Raw genomic sequence first — 17,061 nt, 5'->3', positions numbered from 1 at the left:
CATCCGGTCCAGATTGGTACGATCGTAGCAAGCAGTCTCACCTTGTAAAACCCTCTAAACTCCAGCAAAACGTGGATGTATTCCGCGCACACACTGCCTTGCTCTTCGTACAACGGCCCACCCACTCTGTATCGTGCGCTCTGCGTACAGGTTCTGAAGGGATATTGCTGACTCGTTTAATCTTGGCTGGTGCTGTGGATTCCAGCACGGTACAACATTCAGAGCGTGGTTGGCTATACGCTTTGCTACCGGAACCAGCGCCTGTTGTTCACGATAGACAAGCTACAGGTGCCTTATACTTGCCTGTTCACTTTTCATTCTTCTGCGATTCCTCGACAGCTCAGCTACGACCCACCAGACCAACCTAGACGCCAACCAAGCCATCACTACATCATGGTGAACCCCGCATCCCTTGCCGTTGCTGCCGCCGTCATATTGGTCCTCTCGAACATAACCTACGCTCACTCGGAAGACGATGCCATTCAAAGAGGGGGTGCTGATGTTGCACGACACCAGCGGTTTCTGCGTGTGGGAGTTGCGAGTGGCAGCAGCCACGATACCGCACTTCTAGGCGAAGAAGGCGCCGTATTCAGCCAGGGCAGTTCGACTGGCCACGCGTCATCTTCTGCCGACGCAAGCCACGATGACAAGCCTCCTGCCCACCACCACCGGCACGATACGCTAAAGGACAAACCCACGGACGACAAGAAGGCCGACCATCTTCCGTCCAGCCAGACAGACCACGACCGCGACCGTCACCACGAAGCCTCTGCATCGTCATCGTCGATGACAGGTCGCCACGATGCTGGAGACCATGTGTCCGTGCCGCCTCCGCCGCCGTCTCAGTCCCATGGCAACACGAAGGATGGCGACAAGCACCCGAGTAAGGGGGATGGCAAATCCTGCGGCTCCGATCACCAGCACCGTAATCCCGGTAACGACAGTAAGCTTCCTCACTCCGATACCAACAAGGATGTAGCCCACGACCACGGCCACGGCCACGGCCACGGAAGTGATGACGCACACGCCCCTCGTACCGATAAAGACGCCGCTCACAAAGTAGCAATGAGCGCCAAACTGTCGTCTGCGAGTGCAGGCAGCGCGGACGCGTATCTTACAGGCGCTGGGTCGCCGCATACCACCAAGTAACCTGACGGCAACCACTGTGTGTCGCCATATCAAGAACTATAATACCTACCGTAGCCAAACGTGTTTTTCATTCACACTTCAGCAACCAAATGAAAGAAATGGCAGTTGGTTATCCGTTGACGGGGTGGGGTGCTCAGCCTTCTTACCCTTTGCACTGCGCAATGTCCGATCGGTCCTGTTCGTTTGCTTTGACGACGCGTTGGACTCTTTCATGATTGCGCTAATCAACCGACTGTCATGTGACTTCAACTGCCGACAATGGCACCACCTTACGATTTGCACAGCGACAGTAACTCAACATGTACCTTGTCAGCTCCCACTTCTCGATTAATTTCGCACCCCGCAAGTTCAAACCCGATCGCTGGCCAACTTTGTTCTGACCATGGTTCACTTCACCCGCTGGTTAGTGCTCGCAAGTGCTGCAGCTTTGGTACTGTCCGACTTCGTCGTTGGTCACTCAAGCGCCGCCTTGACCATGGACCAGCGGACCTCACGCAAGTTGTTCGTCGAAAATGGTCGACGCTTGATGAAGAATTGCATCCGCTCGGACGCCGGTCAAGAGCTGAAAGAGAAGGCAGCCACTCGCCGTCTAGCCATGCTCAAGAACCCCCACTCGAGTCGCCGACGTCTTGATGCCACTACGGCACTGGCTACCAACCACGAATCCAGCCGCACGGGGCTCTCATCAGACACGAACTCGAGTGACCTCTTTAGTGGCGAACCCGTATGTTTGCTGGAGCCAGAGTCCACTGAAGGCCCGTACTACGTGGCTGGAGAGCTCATCCGATCGGATATTCGTGAAGACCAACCGGGCATCGATCTGTATGTGGATTTGCAGTTCGTCGACGTGAACACTTGCTCCCCGGTGAATGAGCTGTACGTCGACATCTGGCACGCCAACGCCGCTGGGGTGTACTCGGGAGTTGTTGCTAGGACGAACGGGGACGCCGATGACGCTGCCAATATCGACACTACTTTCCATCGTGGCCTGTCGCCCACCGACTCGGACGGGTTCGTCTCCTTCACGACCAAGTTCCCGGGTTTGTACGCTGGCCGCGCTACACATATCCACATCATGACACACTCGGGCGGCACAGTGCTGACTAACGGTACGTACTCTGGTGGGCGGGTATCGCACGTCGGCCAGCTCTTCTTCGACCAGTCCTTGATCACGGACGTGCAGGCGACTGGTGCCTACGCAGACAACCCGATCCCAGTCACCACAAACGAAGACGACTTCATCGCTTTACAGTCTGCAGCGAACGACTTCGACCCGTTCGTTCAGTACGCGCGGCTAGGCGACAGCATTGAGGATGGTCTGCTATCCTGGATCTCGGTAGGCGTGGACATGACCAAAGACAACAGTGTGTCGGCAGCTGGGAGGTACACTGGGGACGGCGGCGTGCCAACGTCCGATGGAGGTACGACAAGTAACAGCCCTGGGTCTAGATCGCCGACTGAACCAAATGACGTTTCTGACGGGTCTTCTGCTTCTGGTGACGCAGGGAACGGCGCTGCCAAGCTCGAGCAGTTCGGCGTCATGACGGCAGTTGTTTCTCTCGTGTTGCTGAATCTCCTGGCGCTATGAAATAATACAACGCGAATGGCAATTACATGTTACGCGTTGAGGAGGTTATTGCACTCAATGGTACGCCGTCTTTGCGTTCGAGCCGGTGTTCGGGCCTGCGCTGCCAAATGCACTTCCGCTGATGCTATCGAGAATGAAGGCCCCGCTGCTGTTGCTGGAACGCAAATTTGATGTCGTGCCCGACGTGCTGCTGGTCGACCCGTACACACGTTGTGTCGCCTAGTGGTGCAGTCACATGGAAATTAGAACAACGATCCACCAGCTTGCAGATATTCATCGTCCGCGTGTGCGTACCTGATACTGATATCCTGACAGCATTGGGAGAGCGTCTTCCTGATAAGGATGGCCCGGAGCGATAGCGTGAACACTTCCACGGATAGGTGCGTACACATAGTTCGGCGTCGGGGGTTTATCGCGTGGGTTGTTGGCGCCATAGCTACCGCCAGACAAGGAAGCGGAGGCTGAGGTGGCGGACGACGTGCGCAGACGTTGCCGTTGAGCTGATGAATTCTTATCCTGACGCGTGAAGAACAACAACAGCGCGCTGGGGACGAACTCGGTCGAGAAGTGGATTGTGAACTCGTACGCGATGTGGTGGACACCCACAGGGGTACGGTACTGCGACTCCTCCGATTCCATGTAGCCCGTGCCCATACCGATCAAGTACACTGCCTTCACTGCGAACAACACGCAAAGCAGGATGCACACAGCAGTGATCTGGTCAAGTTCAACGCCAAAGAGGTTGTTAGTCACGTCCGATCTAGTTAGCTAACAACACAAAACCTTCCCCTCAAAATGACTGGCGGCGCTTACCCTTCGCAGCACGAGCTGCCTCGGCGAGCTAGCAGCGATGGAGAACGACGACGCTCCTTGGCGTCTTGCCGTGCCGTTGCCATTGCCCATGGCCGCCGACGACAGGTCAAAGAAAAAGTCTTCGTCTGGGCTCTGATTCCGGAAGAAGTCGATGAGACGGATGCTGTAGTACAGGATGGCAAACAGCCCCACGAAGTACGTTCCTCCCTGCAGCAAGTCGCATCCTCTCCAAAAGCCTGCGGACGTGCTGGACAGTGCGAACAGCAGCGTAAAACCCACGTAGAGCAGCACATTGAAGAGGAAGAACACTCGTCTTGGCCACGGGTGGGCCTTGCCCCAACACGCGTAGCACAGCTGCGCCCAGAAGAGCAGCACGAGTGCATACATGGACATGAACAGCATGGACGGCAGCCACAGGAACAGTGTCAGCAGGCGGCAGTAGATGGAACTGGACGGAAGAGCGGCCACTGCCTCCAGTGTCACCACTTCCGTCACCAGCGAGCACACACGCAGCGTGGACGCCACGAACAGCAGCAGGAAGAGCCTCTGGCGCATCTCGGAGCCTGTAGAAGCTGCTGCTGCGCCCTCCTCCGCCATCAGAGCGGACTCGGAGCCACCTACGACGTTCACAGGAGCTGATGGCGTCTGGGATGCAACAGAAAATGGCGTTTTTGCCCCTGAAACGGGCCCTGGAGCCTCGTTGGCCGCGCTGGAGCGACGCTGGCGCTTGGTTGCGTACTGCCGATACAGGACGCGCCCAGACACGGCGCTTAGTGACAGGAACAGCAGCACGGTGAGGAGCAATAACAGGCGGTTGCCGAGGCTCAGAGCCTCGGGGCCTTCGCCTGGCGCGGCGTCGGAGTCCAGCATGTCTGTAGAGGCAGTGCCGTAGGGAGAAAGCAAATTACGAGATAACGAGGTAGAGTTAGATTACGACACGAGTATATTTGGAAAGAGGAGACGTAGAGGAAGAAGAAAAGGTGGTTTGTGGATCATGGAGCGCACTAGATTGAGAGATACACGGCCATGAAGACAACATCACATACCTCGGGCAAGCTGCACGCAGCCTTTGGATTTATGCGGTGCATGACCCGAAAAACGTGTACGTATCCCGAAATAAGTGTATTTTGGAGTGTCCCACATAATACAAAAAAACAACAGTTGAAGAGCACTCACTTCAAGAGTAGTATCCATCACACACTTGACAACTGCTCGTGCATGCTGCGCACTCGCACCCTTGGCCGCGCCCTCGCCATGTCCAGAACTTCGTGCATCCCCTGGCGCGCTGACTCGGACGCTGCTCGTCGCTCCAGTGTCTTTGCCTTCAACGAGTTCTTGCGCACGACGCGCTCCTCTCTCTTCTCGTCGCCGGTGTCCGTCCACGTACTCGTGGGCAATGAAGCGGCCGACGCCGATTCCATCGTGAGCGCCTTGAGCTACGCCTTCGTGCACCACCAGAAACAAGCACAGACGCTACACGTGGCGTTGTTGCCCATCACCAGGTCCGAGCTGGTGCTGCGCTGTGACGTCTCGGCGCTGTTCCAAGAGCTCGGCGTGGACACGGACGCGTTGGTGTTCGTGGACGAGTTCCCGTGGGCCCTTCACGCCAGAGTGAAGGTCACGTTGATGGACCATAATGCTCTGAGTAATAAAAGATCCCGGACATTGCAGCGCTGCAGGTGGTGGAGATTGTGGACCACCATTCGGATCTGGGCCACCACTTGGGCGCTGAGAGGGAAGTGGCGTTCGCTGACGGCAATGCGCTGGTGGCGTCCACGTGCACGTTGGTGGCGGAGAGACTGAAGGACGTGGAGAGTCATGACGTCCACCAGCTGCTGTCTACGATGCTGCTGGGGGTGATTGCGCTGGACAGTATCAACTTTGATCCAAGCGCCAAGAAGGTGACGCCGAGAGACGTGAAGGCGGCGGAGAAGCTCGAGGAGACGGCGTTTGCCGACAAGGAACAGCTGTTCAAGTGGTTGCAGGCGGAGAAGTTCAATCCGACCCATTGGGGAGCGTTCACCCTCGAGAACTGTCTGCAGGTGGACTACAAAGAGTTCACGTTCGCAACGTCGGCGGGTGACGCGAAGAAGGTGGGGATGAGCGCGGTGCTTATCGACTTGGAGACTTTTGTGCTCAAGTCAGCCGACGCTGCTGATCTACGCAAGAGGCTGTCTGAATACTGCAAGCAGAATGAGCTCGCGTTCCTGGTGGTGATGACCATGTTCATGACGTCCGACGGCCAGCGTCACCGCCAGCTGCTCTTCTACCAGGAGAACGGGGATGAAGCCAAGCACTGCGTGGAGTTCTTCACCAATGAGGGATCATTGCATTTGGAATCGCTGAAACTGCCGGATTCACACCATGACCGACACGTAGCTGCATTCAACCAACTTAACACGGGCGCATCCAGGAAGCAGGTCGCGCCACTGATCCAGCGCGCACTGGCGGAACCTGCAGTGAAGTTGTGAATGCGAGCGACTGATTCAGCACGAGCAATGCTGTGCTGGATGTCGACAACTGTTGTGCTTGGGCTGCTGGTCTCGTTGAAGCCATTAACGTACCGCTTTGAAGCGCACTAACTACCTGTCACCGAGTAAAATACCTGCTGCTGGCAAGAAAATTCTCTCTACTGGTCAAAGTTCCATCTAGCGAAAACAGATTGAGTGAGCCTCTGCGAAAAGCTTGCAGCTGGTTCAACCTCATTTCGGTAGCTCTCAACATGTTCCCGACTACCACCATACATATTTTCATTTCCAAACTTGCCACCACGGTCAACAACACCAAGCTACTCTCCACCACTCCACCCAACAGTACCATGAAGGTTTTCCAGTTCTTTGCCATCGCGGCCCTCGCCATCGCCGGCACCACTGCTCAGAATGCTGCTACCGGTACCGCCGCAGGAGCCACAGGAACCTCCGTTGCAGCATCTACTGCGTCATCAAGTACCGGCGCAGCGACAGCAGCAACGGGCGCGTCAACTGCCTCCATTGCAGCGTCAGGAACTGGAGCCACTGGCACAGCCAGCACGACGGGAACGTCAGCCACAGGATCAACTGCGACCGGTGCCTCCACTTCAATGGCAGCCAGCACAGCGGGCTCCAGCGCCTTGACGACAGGCTCAGCCGCCACGACCGGTTCATCGTCGTCGGCGATGGCGTCTTCGTCTACTGTGGACTCGTCTGCATCGGGCCCATCAACGACTTCGAGCTCGTCGAGCTCGCTGAAGGGCTCAGCGGCGTCGGCGTCTGCATCGGGCTCCAGTGGTGCGACGCAAGTGTCGTCCGCGGTGGGTGTCGCGACGGTCGCAGTGTTCGCCGTCGGCGCGTACTTCTTGTGAGTTGACGAGCGACTGTGGCCATATTTGACACCGTGTTAATCGGTCCGTGTAGCAGATTGTAAGCAGCATCACCTAGAGCAGAACCGATGATGTTGGCTCCGTACAGTGACCCATAAATTCATGTCCACATTTTCAAACCCGGAGACTGCTACTGTAGCAAATACTGCGTTGCTTGTCTCGGATTTTTTTTGTTTTACCTACGGACGCAGTTTGAACATGTACGAGAAGGTCCGAGCGCACAACAAATTGGTGTTTACGACTGTTGGATCTTGGTCTAATGAAATTCTATACCGGGGTCTCTTCTGCGAGCTGTTGTTTGTTGTTGAGTACAATCTACAACGCCGTACTTCCTGTTGTTTGTGTGTTGTCTCGATGCATCATAACCAAATGGATGTGCGGCTTGACAGTGCGCAGCACTTTTGAGCATCACTTTTCCATCACTTTGAATAACTGCAACTCATCTCCGGACCGCAGGAGCAACAGCACTGCAGTCGAAAACTCTCCTCGGACGTGTGCGGACACTACACGACAAACTACAAATACACGACCATGTGCCGCATGGCTCAACTCAAACAGGAGCAGCCTTGTCGGTCGACAGCGTCGGTTACATCCTCCTCTACGGAACGCATACCGACGACGAGCAAATTTTCCAGCACAAATTCGAAAGTGCTCATGGCGAAAGTGATGATGGCAACGTGGACCCGTAGTTTGATTGGGGCTCGCAACTTGCTTGCTCGGTGCATTACCACGTGAAGCTTTCTTGCAATTAACCACATGAGTTTTTTTTTATGCCATGTGGTCGCTGCTTGTAAAAAAGAAGTCCCCCGCGACGTGTTCCGGCGACGTGTTCAGCGCCTTCGTATTGGCGGAGCGCAAGCGATGTGTCCCACATCAAATAATGTGTCCCACACGCTGTCTATTTTTAGACTTTTCTCCGCATTTCAGCCCAATGTCAGCGCGGCAAAAATCGAGAATGCCTTTTCATTGGCTGATATTTCGACTTTGCGAGCACATTCAGTGCCAGCGCACAAATAACCCCAGTCGAGAAAACGCCCTCCAGCCAAGCAGTCCGAGCAGCTCCAGTCGCTCCTCGCGTCCGCCCGCCTTCATCCCCGCCAGCTTCTCCCGGTCGTGTCGCGACCTCTACGCCCCCAAATTGAGCAACTCTGAGTTCCCTGCTGCTTCGCCGAGTCCACTGGTTGTGGGAGTGGAGAGCCCGCCAGGAGTAAACGTTGACGGTGGCTTCATCGACGAGCGAGCGATCAGTCGACGGATGGGATAAGTTTGCTGGCCCAAGACCGACCGACACGCGACGACATTAAAGCTCCTTGTGACCAGATTAAACTTCCCTTTACTATAGACGCCCCCACCCCTTTAGAGACACGATGATCGCGCCGACGAACAAGCCAACGATGGTCAAGTGGGAGCACCTGTCCTTCGTGATTATGGATGCCCCCAACGACAGCAACCTGCACATCTACCTCAAGGAGCTCAAGAAGCACAACGTGACGGACCTCGTGCGTGCCTGCGAGGTCACGTACAGCAGCGAGTCCGTCGAGGCCGCCGGCATCCACGTGCACGAGCTCGAGTTCCCCGACGGCGAGTCGCCTGACCCTGAGATCTTGGACCAGTGGCTCGACCTCGTGGAAGAATGCTTCAAGGACAATTCTATTGACGCCAAGAACAACAAGTCCATCGCGGTGCACTGCGTGGCTGGGCTCGGCCGGTGAGTAGACAGGGACGGGTGACGTGACAAGCGGGAAGACTGATCGTTGTTGCTATTGATGATTGCACAGAGCCCCCGTGCTGGTTGCCATCGCGCTGATCGAGTACGGACTGGACCCCATCAATGCCGTGGAGCACATTCGTAAGTTCCGGCGTGGAGCGATCAACCTACGTCAACTCAAGTACCTGGAGAAGTACCAGCCGCGCCGCGGCAACAAGGCCAAGTGCGTCATCATGTGAAGGGACGACGGGGGGAGAAGACGCCGAGTGGACGTGCAGAAGGTAGTTAGTTGCACGCACGTCCGCTCTGGTGCTTGTTGGCTGCTGGCCTTCCCCCCACAACTTTTATTTTTGCTGTTTTACTTCTTCGTTCGTCGCGATGTGCGGTGCAGCGAGGACACACGAAAGCCCATATCGACTTATCCGGCGCCGGCTTGTCGGCGTATTCAGACCTTATTCACAAACACGGCATTGCTTATACTACATTTGACTTTGGAGCTTGTTAAGGATTGAAGTTGTTGCTGCTGCCAGAAAGCTCGAGCCTATGAGCGTCATGCAGGCCGTGAGCTACATTCACAACCCGAAACACCGTGCTGTGTTTTTAAACTCGACTAGCAAAGCATGCAGAAGCGATTTGCATGGTGTTCCGTTTTCCATGCATTCGAGAAGAACAAACAACGCCAAACGTGTGGAGTACTTGTGCCAGGAAACCATCAAGGGTAGGCTGCTCTCCTTGCAGCTAATACTCTGGTCTCAAGCAATTGAAGCAGGTACTTCGTCTGTCCGATCCCAGGATAAGAACAGGCATGTCACTCTGATTCCACAGTGAAAGCAGCAAACGCAGAATAGTAAATTTGCTTTCATGTGCTCTATTGATTATCTGTAGTGTACATTCCTTCTCCTGATGGCTGTATGCCGGTAAATAAACGTGTCAGCTGGCCGAATACTTTTACTCGAAGGCGAGGATGGCTTGGCCGCTGGCTTGCTTCTTGATGAATGCATTGCCGCACTTGTTCGAAGTGCCCGCTGTGTGCTTCGCAGCCCGCGGCTGGAAATCTGCCAGCTCGCTGAACCACTTGACTACGGGGAAGTGACCGTTGTAGATTGCAAAGTCGACAGCCACAGTCGTGCAGCCTTCAGTTCGATTTGCCCACAGCCATTGGACCGTGGCCAAATGGCCTCCAGCAGCAGCAGTATCCATCGCCCCCGTCGTGCAGCCCTCGCTCCTGTTCTCGTGCAACCAGCGCACAACATCCAGGTGGCCTCCTGCTGCGGCGCTGTCCATTGCGTGCACGGAGCAGCCTTCGCTTCGGTTCTCGTGGAGCCATTTGACCACTTCCAGGTGCCCTCGTAACGCGGCAGCATCCATCACCCGTGTCGATATCTTCATCTCGGAGCGATACGCGGTGAGCCACTGCACAACACCGAGGTATCCTTCCGTCGCCGCAATACGCATGGACCAATCCATGCCGTGCTCGGAGATCTCTGCATTTCGCTCACCCAAGCGCTTCAACAGCGACAGGTATCCGTTGCAGGCTGCATTTTGGACAGTCCATCGAGTGGAGCAGTCCAGAAAGGACTCAAGGAGCTCCGGTACCAAGCCACAAGCAATCGCGCCGACCTGTCCTCTCACCACCACCTCGACGCTCATCATCCGTTCCATCGTCATGTTTGCTTGAACTTTGCTGTTCTGCTTCCTGCTGTCGTAGTGCTGCTTCTGGTATTGTTTGCTGAATTGGAAATGAGCTTCGATCTCAAGCCCCAGTTCACATGCGAAGCTACTTATAGTGAGTCCTTACGTCACCCCCTAAGAGAGACGATGGGTGTTGCTCCCATGCATGGCCAAAATAGTCGTCTCTTTCCTTCAGGTCCTGATCCGTGAGATTGATTGTTGATGGCGAACCGTTTCGAGTGAGCTGCATTGATCCGCGCGGAAGTGCCTGGCACGCATATCACCCTCTGCAGCATGACGAAGCTCTGGGAAACGGCCGCGAGTGTCGTGCTGACCCCGTCCGCGAGGTCCCAAGCGCGTCAAGCTAGAGGTATGTACCGCAAGTGTGGGGTGGCTTTTAGTCTGCGAAATTCGCAGCGTATCGCTTGCTGTCCCACCGGTTACTTCTTCAGGATATCAAGCTGAAGTGCATGCAGCTAAATGTAAAAAATACTTCCGATTCATAGTTAGTGTCTGGACGGGCTGTTCGATCCAGCCCGTGGATCTCGAGATGTTAATGCTACGGTCTTCTGTGCTGCTCTCGCACATGGTTAGACTCAGTTCCGGCACGAGAGGCCCATGCTCATCCGTCGTGGACGGCGTCGTGGCGCCTCCAGCAGTGTGGCGCTCAGCCGTCGCTCCCTGCGAGACCAGCGAGCCGGCGACAGACCTCCTCGCGCCTTGTCAGCGTCTTGCACCTCGACGTTCTGCTCGTTGAGCCACCGCAGGATGTGCATGTGGCCGTTGAGCAGTGCAAAGTGCGAGGCCACACTCGTGCAGCCTTCGCGGCGGTTCGCTGTGAGCCACTGCACAGTCTTGAGGTGTCCTCCAGCAGCCGCGCTGTCCATTGCAGCAGTCGTGCAGCCCTCGTCTCGGTGCTCGTGGAGCCACTGCACCACATCCAGTCGCCCGTAGGCAGCGGCGCTGTCCATCGCCGCCGTTGTGCAGCCTTCGTCTCGATAGCGGTGCAGCCACTTGATGATATGGAGGTGCCCACGCAGAGCGGCCGAGTCCATGACGCGCGTGGAGCACTCCATGTCGGGTTGGTACGCGGTGAGCCACTTGACGACGCGCAGGTCGCCTCGGTCCGCCGCGGTGCGCAGTGCCCAGTCCAGCTCTCGAGGGGCGATTGGCAGCTCCTTCTTGCCCAATCGCTCGAGCAGCGTCATGTACCCGGCGCAGGCAGCGCGCTCGATCGTCCACTTGTGCGACGCGTCCAAGTACTCGCTCACCATCTCGAACACGTGGGGGCACCCGGCCAGCGCGTCCTGCTCGCGCATCACGACGTCCACAGCGGTGAACACGGCGGTCCTGAAGCTCATGGTCGGAAGACTCTTGAACAGCGCGAATTCGAATGTGGTGAAGAGATTTAGAACTGGTTCAAGTGCGAATGACTGGGAGCAACAGCTTCCAAGGAGCAGCGTGCTCGTTCCGCCAGCGCTGACGTACCTCGCGACCTCTGGAGAGGTGATGCAGGTGATTGCGGCGGTTATCGGAATAGCGTCTGGGCAACTCCTATCCGACACAAAAGCCCGACGAGATGACGAAACGAAGCCACGTTGGGGACACGAGCCCATCTGGACGCAGCGCCGATGCCTTACAGCAGCAGCAATCGCATGGCAGAACTAGCCACGGCGTCTCGAAAACTTCTTGTCTCCGGACTTGCTCTCCTGTCGGCAACGCGACCAGCAATATCATTCAGACCGGTGAAATATTGCCGCGCCGCTTTGCTGCTGCTTACTACTGCGACGAGCGGCGAGTATGAACACCAGCCCAGCATGCTTGCTGCTCGTTGATGCTGTGTCCCAACGAGGCTTTCGGTCCGTTACGGTGCCACGCCGCTTCGTGTGCGCAACACCACAACACCACGTTGAAGTTGATCCGCCGATGTGTGCGACACACCAATTGATGTGCCGCACACTTTTCTGCGACAAAGACCGGCGCAGCATAGACATTCGGCGTCACATGCCACCCGTCCTTGGATCCCGATACAAATGCGCTGCTGTTAAGCGTGCATTGCATGTTGAAGAAGGCGAGGTGACGTCCCTAAAGAGATCAACTTGGCCGTCGAGGCTCAGAATCCAAACTGCAGCCAAGTGATCAAGTCGCACCCATTCACAGCCATGCCACAGAGCCGCGAGCTCGCCAACAAGAAGAATGACCACAAGGACCGCCAGTCGCGCGGCCCCGTGGGCTCGGGCGTGGGAGGCCCCAAGAAGGGTGGCGCCGGAGCGCACAACTGGGGCGTCTCCACCGAGGAGGAGGGCGCCATCGCTGCCGTGGACCGCAACGACCCCAACTACGACAGCTCCGAGGAGAACTAGACGTCTGCAATGGCAGGTCGAGAGGAGAGGAACTCAACCGTGTATTGTCTGCACAAGAGTGACGTCCTAGTCGTCGTTGTGCGTCAAGGAGAGAGACAAGTGGTGGCTCAAACAAACGAGGACACCACGAGAGAGGAATAACTTATCGAAACCATTATAAAAAGCCATCGTGCGCATACCTTCCACGCGAAGTTTACCATGCGATCTTTGGTCCGAATGTCGTCCGAATGTTGTCTCTCATGTTCACCACACCACTCAGCACCTCAAGCGTCACTGCCACTCAACTATCATCAGACGACTATGGCCGCGATGCCTTCCGCTGAGGTGAATGCGGCGTCCGTGTGCACCATCCCCAACTCCATGTGGAAGTCCTCTCCGCTCATTCAGGAAGGCGCGCTCGTCATTCTCTTCGAGACGCACAACTCGCTCACCTACTGCTACGCACAACGGGACGCCATCTACCAGAACCGCCACGGCGCCTTCTACCACAACGACATGATCGGGCAGCCCTTCGGCTCCAAGATCATCTCGCGCAAGAAGAACGCGCGCGGGTACCTCATCCTCTTGGCCCCAACACCCGAGCTTTGGAGCCGCGCACTGCGCCACCGCACGCAGATCGTCTTCACGCTGGACGCCAGCGCCATCTCCTTCGCGGCGGCACTGCGCTCCGGTTCGCGCGTGGTCGAGTCCGGCACGGGCAGCGGCGCACTCACTACGAGCTTCGCGCGTACAGTGGCACCCCACGGCCACGTGTTCACCTTCGAGTTCAACGCGGTGCGCGCGGAGATCGCGCGCCAAGAGTTCAAGCGTAACGGCCTGGAAAGCGTCATCACGGTGGAGTGCAGAGATGCGTGCGAGCAAGGCTTCCCCGAAGCGTTGGAAGGCTCCATCGACCTCGTGTTCCTGGACCTGCCTATGCCCTGGATAGCCATCGGCCACGCCGCCAAGATGCTCAAGCAAGGAGGTTTTTTTGCATCCTACTCGCCGTGCATCGAACAAGTGCAGAAGACGTGCGGAGCGCTGCGAGATGCAAACTTTGAGTGTGAGTTTTTGAGGTTTTCTTTCAAGAAAGAGGGGGAGGTTGACTTTTTGTTGGTGTTTTTGTAGTGATTCGCACGATCGAGACGAGGTTGGTACCGTACAACTCGAGACGGATCGACTTGCCCGTGCCAGACTTTGGATTCGGGAAGAAGGCGAAGCCGGAGAACGCAGTTGCTGTTGAGGAGGGAGACGTGGTCAAGACGGAGGAAGAGAAGAAGCAGGAGCGCAAGAAGAACGGCGGACGGAAGCGCAAGTACGTGGCTGGCGGGGTGGGAGAACACATTGTGGCCAAGAAGGATGACGAGATCCGCGGCCACACTGCGTACCTCACGTTCGCTACCAAGTTTTTCGAGTGAACAGGCTTTAACCAAAACGGAAAAGACGCCGTGGCTGGAAATGCGACTTGGCTCCTCGTGATGAATACCGGGTGCTGAGATAGAGATAGATAAGCTGTATACCAAGCAATGCATATTGCAACATGCTGCGAACCCCCCACGCGAGGAATTTGCTAATGCTGGGACCATTTGACTATGATGCTGTGCTTGTGTCTTTCATGCTTTGGCACAGCTCAAACAGCTTCACATTTTCAAGATGAAGAAGATCCGCGGTGTTGTTCTCCATCTGCACTCCAATATCTACTTTTAAAAAGACCGGCATCAAGCTGGTTTACGAAGCTGGATTAACCAGCGGAGGGACAAGCGCAGCTCAGCCCTCGGTTTACAGGTGCACGGGCACTCCATGTGACAAAGGTAGCATTTTACGACTGGGAAAATCGTTTGGATTGACAACCTCGCTGTTCCGGAACTGAAAAATCGCGTAGCGTAGTCGATAACCCATGTCAGCACTCGATGAACACTTTCCCAACTTCGATTTGACAAAACTTACAACGTTCTCAGTGTATTGCGGCAGCCAAGAAACGTCCAGTCAATTGTTGCCATGAGTCTGGAACTCGGTACTGAGGTACGTTGCTGGTTGGTGGCCATCCTAGTCCTTTTGTTCTTTCAGGACTGTCGCCCTCTTCACCCCCAATGGAAGTAGCCTAGGATGTCCTTCAGGAAAATTTCCCATCCGATGGCAATAACAACTTGGAAAACCAGCATCCAGATGATGATCCATTCGAGCTTGGCACCTTGATGTTGCGTCAGTTGCTGGTTGAGGACACCCACTCTGCAGAAAAAAAAAACAGCACAATGGTGTTAGAATCCACGCGGGAACATATTGCGGGGCTGCCCACATCTGACTTACAAGTCTCGCAGGATGCTGAGGCGCTTGTTCAGAATGGCCACACGGCTGGCCACGTCCTGATACTTGAGCATTTTTTCGTACAGAAACTTGAAGTCGTCGTTGTCCTGTGACTTGATGAAGTACTCTGGTTCGTCCAAGATGTTTGAGTGGATGTTCACATCAGCGAGCTCGATGAAAAGCTGACCGATGAGCTTCGACATGTCGTTTTGTGAGTACAGGATCGACCCGACCGAGGCTAAACTCGATGGAATATGCTTCGTTGAGCGGATGCGGTCTTCCACTCGGGTCTCGAACGCGCCCAACGTGGCTGACTGCGACATCGCAAACGATAATGCGATCTTCTCAGTTACTGCCAGCGAGCAAAGCACAATGGCATCTTTTGCGATGCTGGATCGGTCCCCGTAGCTGAATTCCATGTCCTGAGCGTCAACTTGATCCATCATACCAGACGAAAACGGCGTGACCATCATAAGACGACGAGCTTCTTCCTCACGTGTGAGTCCCCAAAAGACGCAGCAGCCCGTGCTGCACAACGATATAGCAACAGCAACAAGAATGGATAAGCAATGCAGTGTAAGCTAATAATCCTCCATACCAACGAGTAATACAGAGCCACAACTTACGCAAAGATGAACACGTGCTTCTCTTGAAGTGCTGCCGCCCGTTGCGTTGCCCAGGGATCTCCATTATCCGTTGCCGTACTTTCATATTGTTCTGGGGTGACGCTCGAGTGCAGGACTTCCAGGTATATTTTATTCTTCCACTTGGCAAGTCCAAGACCAATTTGCGGCGTCGTTGAGCCTTCTTCCCTTTTCACGTCTTCAGCTTCAGCGCGGCGACTGTCTTTCACCTCTTTTTCCATCCACTTGAGCAATTTGAACAGAACGATCTGCTCACACGTGTAGTAAACTGCTACACGCCTTTTATCAGTGTGCGTTGGGGGCAACGGAGGCTTAAAAAGATGAGCTCGTGCCAGTTCTTCGTCGTAGTCCGGGGCGTGTGCACGCCACCTTCTCCCACTTGGTCGCCGAGCCAACATCCCCAAAGGAACTCCATTGAGTCGGTGGATCTAGAGACACAGCGTCAGTCTCCATCAAGTATGAAAGACCCGTTTCACTACTCACCGGTCGCTCTTTGGCTTGTAACCCGACTCGACGAGCTTTGGCGACAGAGAACCCGATAGCACGCACAGGAGTTGAAGGCCCTTGAACATCTTTGTCGGGAGACTTTGGAACTTCTGGGACAGTTGCAAGGGGAGCTGTGAGCACAACAATTGGGATCGGTGGCGACAGATAGTCGCCATCTTCTCCGTCGTCGCTATCATCGTCCGCGTCGCCATCGTTCGGATCTTGGAGAGAAACTGGGATCGCAGCTGCTACGGGACTGAGTCTGTGTCGAGTACGGCGACGGCGACGAGTTGGTTTGGAGACACCCGCAGAGATCTCGATGTTTGGCGAGGAATCCTGCATCTGCATTGAAGCACCTCAATGGGTCGCGCAATGAATGGTCACCCCTTACCGAATATTCCCTTTCAGAACCGACCATTACACCAGTATCCCGTCTACTATACCTCTCAACAGGCATAACTCGCTCCTTCTGTGGCATACATAATCCGGATTCCTCCACGACATTTTCAAGCTCAAAGTCAAGTTCGACAACTCACGGCTTGACCATTCGAGAAACAGAGTCTTGTAGTGGATCGTCTCGCTTTCGTTGGTTCAAATCTGATTGCAATATGGAAGGCGAAATGATCTCCCGAGGTCCATTGTTGAAGTGTGTAGCAATTGTGCTTCGCCACTGGTTAGAGACCGATACTCTATGGATACGACACGTTGGTGAAAACGTGTCAAGCTCTCTCAGTCCGTCTCATAGCATGTCGGTAAGTGAAGCTTGTTCTTACGGTTCCATCGAGTTGTTGAACTGGATTTGGGACTCGAGCTGTGTCTCCATCAGGTCAGCTGGGCGTCCTGCAATTTCCTGCGGTCAGCGACTTACTACAGTCGGTGGTTAATTCCCGAGGCATTGGGAGTAGCAGCGAAGACGGGGAGTACCAATGCAGGGCAGTGGATACTGGACCATTTTTTCCCCAGAGTGTGAAGGTTTTGTAGATGTAGCAGAGATGGCT

At 55.4% G+C, this 17,061-nt stretch overlaps 9 protein-coding genes across 9 annotated transcripts; 6 read left to right on the top strand and 3 right to left on the bottom strand.

Moving 5' to 3' along the window:
• Positions 1 to 393: 393 nt before the first annotated feature.
• KRP23_6843 (uncharacterized protein) lies at positions 394 to 1,149 on the top strand (the record flags this gene model as incomplete). Its single annotated transcript, XM_067892084.1, has 1 exon — positions 394 to 1,149. One exon carries the CDS (start codon positions 394 to 396, stop codon positions 1,147 to 1,149), a length of 756 nt encoding a protein of 251 aa, XP_067746379.1.
• Positions 1,150 to 2,791: 1,642 nt separating this feature from the next.
• KRP23_6842 (uncharacterized protein) lies at positions 2,792 to 4,693 on the bottom strand (the record flags this gene model as incomplete). The annotated part of the gene is made up of 4 exons (XM_067892082.1): positions 2,792 to 2,956; positions 3,032 to 3,454; positions 3,551 to 4,422; positions 4,597 to 4,693. 4 exons carry the CDS (start codon positions 4,691 to 4,693, stop codon positions 2,792 to 2,794), a joined length of 1,557 nt encoding a protein of 518 aa, XP_067746378.1.
• Positions 4,694 to 4,768: 75 nt separating this feature from the next.
• Positions 4,769 to 6,021, top strand: KRP23_6841 (Exopolyphosphatase PRUNE1; the record flags this gene model as incomplete). Its single annotated transcript, XM_067892081.1, has 2 exons — positions 4,769 to 5,167; positions 5,230 to 6,021. 2 exons carry the CDS (start codon positions 4,769 to 4,771, stop codon positions 6,019 to 6,021), a joined length of 1,191 nt encoding a protein of 396 aa, XP_067746377.1.
• A 2,254-nt stretch (positions 6,022 to 8,275) lies between these two features.
• Positions 8,276 to 8,855, top strand: KRP23_6840 (putative protein tyrosine phosphatase type IVA A; the record flags this gene model as incomplete). The annotated part of the gene is made up of 2 exons (XM_067892080.1): positions 8,276 to 8,616; positions 8,687 to 8,855. The coding sequence occupies 2 exons, from the start codon at positions 8,276 to 8,278 to the stop codon at positions 8,853 to 8,855; spliced, it is 510 nt and encodes a 169-aa protein (XP_067746376.1).
• A 2,638-nt stretch (positions 8,856 to 11,493) lies between these two features.
• Positions 11,494 to 11,955, top strand: KRP23_6839 (uncharacterized protein; the record flags this gene model as incomplete). Its single annotated transcript, XM_067892079.1, has 1 exon — positions 11,494 to 11,955. The coding sequence occupies one exon, from the start codon at positions 11,494 to 11,496 to the stop codon at positions 11,953 to 11,955; it is 462 nt and encodes a 153-aa protein (XP_067746375.1).
• Positions 11,956 to 12,449: 494 nt separating this feature from the next.
• Positions 12,450 to 12,650, top strand: KRP23_6838 (uncharacterized protein; the record flags this gene model as incomplete). The annotated part of the gene is made up of 1 exon (XM_067892078.1): positions 12,450 to 12,650. One exon carries the CDS (start codon positions 12,450 to 12,452, stop codon positions 12,648 to 12,650), a length of 201 nt encoding a protein of 66 aa, XP_067746374.1.
• A 300-nt stretch (positions 12,651 to 12,950) lies between these two features.
• Positions 12,951 to 14,047, top strand: KRP23_6837 (tRNA (adenine(58)-N(1))-methyltransferase catalytic subunit TRMT61A; the record flags this gene model as incomplete). The annotated part of the gene is made up of 2 exons (XM_067892077.1): positions 12,951 to 13,692; positions 13,758 to 14,047. The coding sequence occupies 2 exons, from the start codon at positions 12,951 to 12,953 to the stop codon at positions 14,045 to 14,047; spliced, it is 1,032 nt and encodes a 343-aa protein (XP_067746373.1).
• A 300-nt stretch (positions 14,048 to 14,347) lies between these two features.
• Positions 14,348 to 14,629, bottom strand: KRP23_6836 (uncharacterized protein; the record flags this gene model as incomplete). The annotated part of the gene is made up of 2 exons (XM_067892076.1): positions 14,348 to 14,495; positions 14,577 to 14,629. The coding sequence occupies 2 exons, from the start codon at positions 14,627 to 14,629 to the stop codon at positions 14,348 to 14,350; spliced, it is 201 nt and encodes a 66-aa protein (XP_067746372.1).
• An 81-nt stretch (positions 14,630 to 14,710) lies between these two features.
• On the bottom strand, positions 14,711 to 16,411 carry KRP23_6835 (Sporulation protein RMD1; the record flags this gene model as incomplete). Its single annotated transcript, XM_067892075.1, has 4 exons — positions 14,711 to 14,858; positions 14,937 to 15,461; positions 15,560 to 16,005; positions 16,061 to 16,411. The coding sequence occupies 4 exons, from the start codon at positions 16,409 to 16,411 to the stop codon at positions 14,711 to 14,713; spliced, it is 1,470 nt and encodes a 489-aa protein (XP_067746371.1).
• Positions 16,412 to 17,061: the final 650 nt, after the last annotated feature.

The sequence above is a fragment of the Phytophthora ramorum genome (assembly GCF_020800215.1).
Source record: "Phytophthora ramorum isolate Pr-102 chromosome Unknown Phyram_PR-102_s0005, whole genome shotgun sequence".
Lineage (NCBI taxonomy): Eukaryota > Oomycota > Peronosporomycetes > Peronosporales > Peronosporaceae > Phytophthora > Phytophthora ramorum.
Note: the sequence above shows the minus strand (reverse complement) of the source record. Positions and strands in the feature narration are given on the sequence as shown.